An 11,657-nucleotide genomic window follows, 5' to 3' on the forward strand; every position below is an offset into this window, starting at 1 on the left:
CTAGATATCTCTGGAATAGGTCCCATTCGAGATGCTTTGAACCGCATAGAAATGCACAAAAATATCAGTTTGGGTTATTATTAGGGCATGTTATTATATACATATAATACATCTACTCGATATAGATATGCGTTCATTAATGTTACACCTACCGAAGAAGTTGAGCCTCCATTAGAGTAAAGTAAGCACTCTCTCGAAGCCACTCTTTACTAATCACTTTCACGACATTTTAGGCAACTCCCATAAACAAAAAAAGTACATCTTATCACACAAATCAAAACACAAAAACTACCCCTAGACCTGACCTGACTATATACACATATACCACAATCTCAACCTACATATGTATAGAATTATAAAATAATACATATGTAAATTATACACATCCCAAAACTAGAAAAAAGCTGTTTCTTTTCAACCGCAACTAGGACACATTATAAAAAAAGAAAAGAAAAAAAAAACAACATAAAAATAACAATTTATCTTTATCTATGATTAATTTATTTCAAGCGTAGAGCAGCTGACACGTGGACGGTGTGAGTCCCCGAAAACCCTCCGGTGCCGGAATAACCCGCCACGTCACAGAAACCTCGCCGTCCACGTCATAAACCAGCCTCCCAATCCCAACATTAAGCCCAGAAGCAACGACGCAGATCTCAGAATCTCCCATCCCGGTGACCGCGAAAGGCCGCCGGAGAACGGCGCAGGGAAACCTCTCCCCGGCGGCGTACCGCCAATCGTCGGTGACGGCATCGTAAACCTTCACCGGACAATCGCCGTGCTCCGACACGACAACAAGCCTCCCGCCGACCGAGGCGGCGACCCCGGTCCAGCCCTCCCGCATCCCCCGCCGCATCGGCCGCCACGCGTCCGCCTCCACGTCGTAGACGGCGCCACGTGGCGAGGTGAGAAACGGCCACCGCCAGCCCTCCGTGACGTAAACCTCCCCTCCCAAGACGGCGGCGGTGAAGGAGGAGTCGTACTCCGCCGGCATCTGGGCCCCGGAGACCCAGTCGCCGGAGCGCCGGTCATAGATCTCGACGCCGCCGCCGCCGATGGCGACGAGCTTCCCTCCGGCGGCGGCGACTCGGAGGGCGGGCATGGGGTTGGGCATGGGCTTGCGATCCTCCCAGCGGTTGAGGGCGGCGGAGTAGGCGGCGGCGGAGAGTGGTCCGAGGGCGAAGAGGGTTCCTAGGCCGTCGGCGGCGAGGTGGCGGGCGGCGGGGGTCGGGGGGAGGAGGAACCAGCGGTGGTGGCGGGGGTCGAGGGCGCGGCACCGGTGGTCGGAGGAGAGCACGAAGAGGTGAGGGAGACGCGGCGCCACGGCGGCGAACGACGCTGACGACACCGCTCTCTTCCACGACGACGACACTCTCCGCGCCACCGACGTGTACGGGTACGGCACTCGGAGCAGGCACAGCTCTGCCACGTCGTTTGGGAGGCCTGGGATCAGTTCTTGATCTCCTCCTTCTTCCGCCGCCGATGTTTTTCTCATTGTTGCCATTTTCGTCTTCATATCTCCGCTTCTTTTTCTTCTGAAGATTTAAGCCACAGAGAGATTGCTTGGAGGTGAGAGACGGTTTGGTGTTTCTTTATATACTACTTTTCTTCATCTTTTGATTACTTTACAACTTACAGTTTGGTGGGGTCTATGTGTAATTTTTTATTTTATTATATATATTTGAATATTAGTGTTCTTTTTCTTTTTGGTACCACGAGATTTTCTATAAAAACAAGAATTTTGACACAAGTAAACACCACATATACAATCACCAAAAGAAAGGGAAAAAAAAACCGGAAAGATAAGCATTCACGGTGTAAATTACTCCAAATATAATTAAATAGTAAAACATAGTGTGTAAGCTTTCTACAAACTATATATGATAGTAGACATGAAATTTAAGTTACTTTATAACTCAATTCATATAATACATTTCAAAGTTAATAGATCGATCGAGAGAAATGATATTCTAGAACTTATACGACAGAAACTCTAATTGAAGAACTTGAAAGATGGCTACACGCTATATAAAAAATGTTTTAATTAATTTAATTTATTTGGACTCGATAGATTGTTTTCATAATAAAAAAAAAAAAAAATTGGTTATAATATTAAAAGAAGTTAAATGATTGACAAGTTGCAACAATTTTTCTAGAATATTTCTAGTGAATTATTTGAAAAAACCTTCATATTTTTTCAATAATTCTAAAACGGACAGAAATTAGTTCAAAATATGTAAACGTAAATAACTCCGTCTTTTAAGGAGCATGATCCATTAAAAATGTTTTATTCCATTTTTATGGTTATGATTGTCATTAAATACATTTTTTTCATGTCATATTTGTTAAATTATCTTCAACCAAGATGCAAAATGCGTATTTGCATCAGTGAAAAATATTTTATATCTTCAACTCATCTCTATTTTATATCTCCTTAAATAAAATTATGAGTTTATTCTCTCCCACTATATTTTCTTGGAGTTATAATTTAAAACTTTAGTACTTATATATTTTACTAGTTTGCCCAAAAAAAAAACTTTTTCACATTAAATCCAATCTAATTTTTTTAGAATAAAATACTTGATTTTCAATACTAGATTAGTAGTTAAATTAAGATGGCCTGGAGTCACCGTCAATCAGGAGTATATGCTCTAGCAAAGACATAATCGTCTTCTTATGGAGTGGATCTACATGCCGCTGACTCAAAGTTTCATGTCTTAGATCAGTGGCCTCAAGGCCGCGTACGAGATATTGACCACGTTGGAAAGAAGCTTCTCATCTTCTTCAAAGGTGAAGATTCTACAGCTTCGTCCGCAACTGAAAACAACAAAGAAACGAGGTACATCGATGCCATAGTACTTTGTCAATATCAAATCAATTGCATATAATTTTATCACAATTGGAGAAACGACCTCTGCTCAAGATCAAGTGCTCTACGTTCCAAGTCGTTTGTGACTTCTATCACTACGAGCAGTGATTTTACTTAAATCAATGATCGAGTCATTGTTGGAAGTGGTAACAGCCTTGCTATTAAAATTATTGGTAAGTTCAACTGCTAGGAAATGATAAGTCTTTCAAAGTGTTACATCTCCCTTAATCTAACACATAATTTAATTAGTGTTCCGAAATTTTGTATTGACAAAAATGCAATGCTTGAGTTTCATGATAATTGTTTGTTGTAAAAGACAAGGTTACAAGGCAGGTTCTTCTTAGAGGACCAAACTAGCAATGGTCTATATAGATTTCCTTCTTCAGAGCAAGCAATCTCTGCAAGCTCACAAATGCAATGCTTATCTTCTTCAATTCAAGAAAATAAAAGTCCAAACTGGCACTCAAGACTGGGTCATCCGCCCACAACTGCAATGTCCAAGGTGCTATCTAGTCACAACTTGAAATCGTGTAGCTTTGTAGAATTTTGCAATTTCTGTTAGCTAGCGAAAACTCACAAATATTACATTTTATTAGATCTAATAGTAGAGCACAAGCACAATTTGAGTTAGTGCACTATGATGTATGGGGTCATTGTCCTATAAACACGACCAATAGAATCATATACTTCTTGCTATACATAGATGACTAGGAGATTTACATGGACTTACTTACTAAAGTCAAAAGATGAATGTATGTCTCAATTTCTCAACTTCAAAGCTCTAGTTGAAACACGATTTGCCACTCAAATTAGGCTCTATAAACTAACTGGGGATGAGAGTTCAGGCCTTTATCATAGTATCTTGCTACATGTGGAATCTCTCACAGGGTCTCATGTCCATATATTCCACGACGGAATGGACGTTTGAGAGAAAGAACATGCATGTTATTGAATTAGGGCTCACAATGCTCACAGAAGTTCACGTGCCTCTTGAGCTATGTTTCTATGCCTTTCAAACAGCTATATATCTTATAAACAGGCTCTCTACTGTTGTTCTGAATAAGACGTGTCTATGTGAAAAGCTCCATCATAAATAGCCAAGTATTGATCATCTAAACTTTTTTGGTGTGTCCTATTTTCCACTCGACCATTCAACCGCCATAAACTTGAAGAAAGGTCAGTTCATTTTTTCTTCATGGGCTACAGTTCAAAGCACAATGGATATCTATGTCTTGATATCCCAGCTCATAGTTCTATATCTTCAGGCATGTGATATTCAACGAAGATTCCTTCCTTTTTCAAGTCACTAAACATATACGCACACAAAAGTCAAACCACAGATAATGTCACCACAATCCCAATCACTCTCCCAACCACATCTTCAGTTATGAAAACCCGTACAATAAACTTAGAACCAACTCCAAACTCAACCATACACGCACCAATTGCCAACTCATAACATCTTTCACCATCTCAAGATCACATAACTCAAGAACCAGAAATTGTTATCAACCTAACTCCTTCAACTCAACTCAGCCAACCCACTGTTGAAACCACTCACACAACCACAAACTCTGAATCATACAACATATTACCTATCCCTAGAACCAATTCCACACATAATATGGCTACCAGGTTGAAGACTGGTCATTCCAACCACAAGCTTAAAGTCCCACAATGTAACCCTGACACACTCACACTGAAGCTCTCAAGCATCTTCACTGGACACATGCCATGAAAACAGAGCTTACATCCCTGCACACCAATGGAACATCAGGACTAGTTTCACCTCTACGAAAGTCTGATATCATTGGCTGCAAATGGGTATTTCGGACTAAACTCAACTTTGATGATAGTTTAGACAGATACAAAGCCTATCTATTGGCCAAAGAATTTCATAAGGTATTTGGTCTAAACTACTTTGACACGTATAGTCTCGTGGTCAAATAATTCACTATTCGAGTGGTGCTGACTATTGCAATGACAAAGAATTGGCAAGTGAGGCAAATTGATGTCAACAACGCTACAATGATCTTGTGGAAACAGTCTATATGCAACAACCACCTAGTTTCAAGCATCCTCAGTACCCGTGTACAATTCACTCCCTTAGAAAATGAACTCGATGATGGCCTGACAAAGCCACTTGCCACTCAACTTTTTTCCTTGCTCAGAACCAAGCTCTTCGTGCTTCCTCACCCTTGAACTTAAAGGGGGATGTGATAACATATGTGTAGTATATATGATGTGGCATTATAGCTAAGTCAACATTAAGTTTTGACTCATCCATAAGTACTGAATATATTGTAATAGATCATTTAAGCAATCTGATTAAATAATAACATAATTCAGTAACAACTCTCTCTCTCTCTCTCTCTCTCTCTCTCTCTCTCTCTCTCTCTCTCTCTCTCTCTCTCTCTCTCTCTCTCTCTCTCTCTCTCTCTCTCTCCAGTATGAAATATTTTGTATAATTATAGAAGAAACTTTATGAAATAGGTAATAAAAATATAGCTCAAATCATATATAAATTTATCGTCGTCTAATGCATGCAACTTGTTTTCATTTTATACTATTTTATCATGATTAGATAATTATATATGTAGGGAATTTACATAAGCTATATCTAATTCCCGTTAGTTATATAATTAGAACTTGAATACCATAAAAAAAAATGATGCTGAACAAAAATAATATATATGCCATTCTGCAAATTCTAATAATCAAATGACTAAAGAACTATAATCATTTTATTACCGTCATGTGTTATAACATATTCAATGTGACCTACGACTATAAATAAATGTTGACGCGTAGCTCATATGACAAGTTTTAGATGATCACAAAAATTGCGCCGGTAAATATTTAAATCTAAATAGTATATGTGTGGTTATATAATTTTAATATCACTAGATAGAGAGTAATCACAAAATAAAAATGTAACAAGAGTTCGAGGAGTTCAAATCAAAGTACAATTACTACAAGTTAGAAACAATTATGGGTCACTGAATAAATTAACATGAAATCTATAAAAAGTGACGAATAAAAACAATGAATGATTGATGTATGTTTTTTAATGTCATAGCGGTGAAGATAAAGAGAAGGGGCCCCCATATAGAGTAAAGTAACTAGTGCGATGTCAAACTTGCGTGACAATGAATTATCGGGTTGTTAATGTTTTCTAAGGACTTATCAATTTAATTTGAAGACACTATACAAAATAGTCAAATAACTATGTTGAATTAAAATTATAAGTAAATTATTGGAATAATTAAATAAATATTTCAATTCATGCCTACATCTTTACAGAATAATATACAAGTCAGGTTTAAATTTGGATTATTTTCTTAATTTTTTAGATAGTTAAGACTGTAATTTTAACTTAGTAGATTTAATATATACCTAACTCCTCCTTAAATTATGTTAAAATATATTTATGGGCCCTAATTCTCTAAAATTATATACATAAAAACAAATACGAGTTTATTAGAATATGTAAATTTGTATCCCAATTTCGCTTTTTTTTCTTCTTCAAATTATTAAGTATAAAATACAATGTCACCAAATTTTGTTTAAATAAATTTTGAAAATTTAGTCCTAAGTGTTTGAGAGGTTGGTTTCATTGGTTGAGATTAAACTTTCGGAGCGTTTGTAATCACTGATCAAAAGCTTAAAACGATTGGATTTAGTTACGGAGTATAAATAGTGTACAATTTTGACGATTAGAGTTCAAGAACTGACTCGTAAAATACACAAGACATTTCTCTTTTCTATATGCACCGAAATATTTGATTGTCATATGGATATATTTTTTCTTTTCCCACAAACCGTGAGCTACTAATATGGTAATTGAATGCTCTTTAATTCTATTTTTCCAACCCATAAATTTCCAAAACATATTCGTGTAAACTAATAAACTCATAGTGCCCTTAAAAAAAAAATCAATAAACTCATAGTTATATACTAATTTTACAAAATATTAAAAAAAAATGACTATAGTTATAGTGACTGATTCATTATTTTCCCCGTTTTTGTAAGACTTTGGGGGAGAAAGGGAAATCTAGAAGCCGGAATATATGAATATAGGATAAGATAGGATAATAGCAAATATTAAATAAAGCAAAGATTAGAAGCTTTATAATAAAATAAAATAAACCAAGTTAATAAAGGGGTGTGATTAAATTAAGGCCATGAAAGTGAGACGGTGCTGCAAATCCGCACAATTTAGCCAATGATCGAAATTTTGACTGCGCTAACAAATCAATAATTTAGCTATTTTAGTGATCCGATGTTGACTATATATCAATACTTTATTTATTTCATAACAGTGATTACATGGTTTTAAGTAATAATGAATGTTGAATGTATTTTTATCATGTTATTATTTAGTGTCATCTTATTTATTTATCAAAGGTTTTTTTTCCTTCTCTAAAAGTAGTTTTTCCAGTATTTATCACATTAATAATTTCAGTCATCAAAGTTTAAATTAAATTGATGAATTTGATCAATGACAGATTATTCATATCTTATTATAAATGCATTATTTTGTATCTTATTTACCCTTATTTATATGCAGAATCGATGTTTGTTTCCGATAAATATAATATTGTGTGTATTATTATTTGATAAGGAATCATATAAAGGCAATTATGCCAGATGTGATCTAAGGTTTTTTTGATGGGGTAGGCCAACCGAAAACCCCACCATGAATTTGCCACCGATGTCGACAGCTCTTACCTCATTCAAAATTTTGGACACGAAAAAACAACATTAAATATGCTTTATTGCGACATCAATTATTTAAAAACACTGAACAATGATAATAAATTTAAGCTTGATTTGAACTGCGATGTTTTCTTCTTCTTTTTATATATATATATGGCAACGTATATAGGACGTGAGATCATTAATTATGTATTATTGACATCTTACAAACATTGAATCAAACATTTCATACTTCAATATCAATTTACAATCACATAAATTACTCATAAATCAATATATATCTGATTGGATCTGCTAGTCTCTTTACTAGATCTTTAATGTCATAGCCGAATTCAATTTCAGAAATATCATAAAAAAAAATTCATGAATAGTCCTTCCACTTTAACTTCGTCTAAACTAGACTTTATATATTCTTTAGACAAAAATACCTTTACGAAAAAAATAAAAATAAATAAAGCGCTTCAAACGTTTTTTTAAGAGCAATATAGTCCAAAACATCTAGATATTTTAAAGTTGTGTTCAACTAGTGAGTTTCTTCATGATTTAAGACATCCAGAATGTTCAATGTATGAAATTTCTCTTCAATTTTTAGGTTAGATCTTCAAATATTATATATATTGTGTCCCTAAACGGTATACATAAAATATATTAGAATTTCGGATAAAACTTGAACATAAATTTGTTATCAATTTGAACAATAACGAAGACATAGGTAGTTTTTTTTTTTTTTTTTTGCTTAAACCTAATGATAATAATATTTCGATATAATACCAAACATTTATACATATATAATACTAAAATTTTCGTTTTCAATGCAGATATCATAGTATAAATATGTAATTTTGAAAATCGATTACAGCTAATCATTACTTGACCTTACAATATTAGATTGTATCAAACTATTGTTAGGATTTGAGCCCCAAACTCCATCTAACAAAAAAAAATTAAAATCTCAAAGAACAATTAATTCATAGATTCATAGTATCACTCTTAAAATGGCAGTTTTGTTCACTTTGTCGTCGGAGATTTACTCTGACCTAAATAAGAAATCAAGTATTTGATGCAATTAGTCAATTTCCTACTTTCTTTTAAATGCAGCTCAAGTTTAATTTTATTAAGAAAATAGTTCATCAAACCGAAATAAATTAATTAAATCTAACCAGGTTTTCCGAAATAAATTAATTTACTTCGACCTGATTGATTATTTTTTTTAATAAAATAAAATTTTGATTATTTTTTAAAAGAAAAATGGGATATTGAGCTACTGATTTTATTATATTTTCGTGAGAGAAAGGAACATTTTTATCGTTTAAATCATGGTACACAAGTTTTGTTTTTTTTTTTTAAATATTATTATCTTTAGAAATATTATAAAAATATAATAATAATTTTTGTAAATACCAAATTCCAAGTGTTACGGTTTTTTTTTTAAACGATTTGGTTTGTGTTATTACTTGTTACAGATATATACCGAGTTCGAATTGTTTTAAGAGATTAAGGTATATAATGACAGAGCACGATCCCTGATGATACAAATACTCTTCTTTTTTTTTTTAATAAATACAAATACTCTTTTGAATCATGTGAATATTATATTATAAACCCAAGAATATTTTTGTAATTATAGCACTATATAATAAGTTATTAATAATTGATTGATATTAAATATACGACTTTGGGATCTTTATACCCTGTATTTTTTTATTCGTCAAAGAAGATTGTGCGATGCATATTGAAGTGTGAATCAATGTCGAATCTTGATTTTGTGAAGAGGACCATTAATTCCCATTTGTTTGTAACCACATAGTAAAATGGTCCTAAAATTTAATTGAATATCGTCATCCATTCCCTTAAATACTAAGCAAAGTCCATAGAATAATTTTATACTCTAATTAATGTATATGCAATGATGTTTTGAAAATAGTACACAAGAGGACGTATAAGCTCCAACAACCGTTAACTCTTATCCTATCATATTTATGTTTCTAAAAAACTAGACTTTCATTTTGGCGAATTCCACGGTTGCTTTGTTTTTTGAGGACTGCTATTTAACAGCGTAATCAGGGCATCATCGCTAAGGCTATGTATGTAGTGTCATTGATCAACGATGTTACCGTTGTTACGCTTATGAAAATAATGATCGATGGGTGTTTCCTCTCTTGAGATTTTTTTCTACTGAATTTATTTTCGAGAGGTTTTAACGAGGCATTCTAAAAAAAAAAAAATTCTAAAACATTGATTGTCATATTACCTATTACTGAAATCATGTATAATTGCTATATACCCCATGTTCGACAACATTTTTTAAAAGAAAATTATATTCATATATGATATAAGAGACAAGGCATTTAGCTCATTTACACCTCTTACGTCAAATATTTAGTCTAATTATTTAATAATTTTTAAAAAAATCTAAAACTAAAACAAGACGCATGCACTACCAATTAGACACATAGGCTTGAGTATGACTATATTTTCAATATATGAATAGTTAAGGTATAATTCTAATTACGATTTTAAGAAGTAGTTATTTTGTTATATCTTATTATCGTTTATTCAAATTTTGGAATTAAACTTTGAATTTTTTTTTTCATTCGTATTTCATTTTCCGTTGGTTTAATAAAACTCAAGGAACGGATCATTGAGTTTTCTCTTTCGTTCTTGTTTTGGCTTGTTTTTTAATAAGCGAGTTAATTCCCTGTTAAAAGGATAAACATAAATTATGTAGCGTTTTTAACTCCATGCTATGTTATTTTACGTTCAATTTAAATTCTAATAAACAACTATAATACATTGATATTCATGTGTATATTTTCTTTTTTTTTTATTCGCTGATATTAACCACCATTAATTGCTATTAACAATTATAAACATATCAAATGATTTGTACTTAATTAATGGTGGGTTAGAATGTGGAACTCTAGGGAGTTGGGTTGTGTTCCATCTCTGCTAATTAGTCAATCCATAGACTTGTTTAGAAATCGAGAGGTAATAATAAAAAATAAAAAAAGAGCCCGTCCCCACTTTATTCTACCTAGATCTATAGAAAGAATATTAGATGCATGTACTTGGTAAAAATTCTGGACTAAATGCGGTTGTTTGTTTTAATATAACTCAAACTGAGAGGCGTAAATTTGCCAAATATCTAGGTCTATTACTACTTGAGAGAGATTAGTGTATAATTTAGAGCGATCTAGACTAAGATTTTTTTATTCTAACCTAAGCATAGAATCGTTACCAAACTAACCAAGTGGATGAACAAACGAAGTCGCGCTCCTTTAATATTTCCATAACTCAAACAAGTTTTTATAGTAAGTTTATATTGAGTATCAGGATCAGTTCCTTGTGAGATTCGACATTTGTGCTTAAGCACACGTTATTAAACAAGCGCTTGAAATTTTTTGCTATCAAATTTTTTGCGCCGTTGTCGGGGATCCCACCCCAAGCTCCTTGGTGTAGGCCCCGAGGGAGTCCACTGACGAGTTGATCAGAAAGATTATAAGGCGGATACAATTCATTCGCAGAGTTGTTGACCACAAGGAGAAAACTCTTGCATGCGACGTTCGAAAATGTGAAGAACTTGTGGTGGAAAAGTGGAGGAACAAGGCTTTGAAATGTGTGAGTGGCGAACACTATTAAGAAAATCACCGCATGATAGAGAGCACTGAGAGCGAAGAGTAAATATTCTAAATAAAGTCGAAAATTAGGATTTAAAAACCTTTTTAGTGGCACTCACTACTTGAGCGTAAAAGGCTTCTGTCGTGTGAGGTCAACCTTTCGTGTGACAATACGTGTTTGAACAATTTAGAGTCACTTAGAAAATAAGCCCCTCTAAAAGTATTTTTAGTAGCACTTCTTTTAAGCTTACGTGGCAAGTTATGTTTGATTTATTCTAATATAATCAAGAGCTCTATAATTAGCCAATAACAAACTTGAGTTTTGCTAAATAGCCAATATTTTGTTAATTTTGTAAAACACCCATTAACAGAAATTGTCACTACTACAAATTAACATATTAGGTGCGGAAGGGTATTAGGTGTGACATGTCGCACTTAAATGTCGCACCTAA

The 11,657-nt window shown here is 33.9% G+C and overlaps 1 protein-coding gene across 1 annotated transcript; it reads right to left on the reverse strand.

The window, feature by feature from the left end:
• Window positions 1-205: 205 nt before the first annotated feature.
• AFR (Galactose oxidase/kelch repeat superfamily protein) lies at window positions 206-1,659 on the reverse strand. Its single transcript, XM_089621031.1, has one exon. The coding sequence runs from the start codon at window positions 1,514-1,516 to the stop codon at window positions 506-508; it is 1,011 nt and encodes a 336-aa protein (XP_089477157.1). The 5' UTR covers window positions 1,517-1,659; the 3' UTR covers window positions 206-505.
• Between the last annotated feature and the right edge of the window lie 9,998 nt (window positions 1,660-11,657).

The sequence above is a fragment of the Urtica dioica genome, chromosome 7 (genome assembly GCF_054948205.1).
Source record: "Urtica dioica subsp. dioica isolate 48M chromosome 7, U.dioica_male_clone48M_v1_H2, whole genome shotgun sequence".
NCBI lineage: Eukaryota > Viridiplantae > Streptophyta > Magnoliopsida > Rosales > Urticaceae > Urtica > Urtica dioica.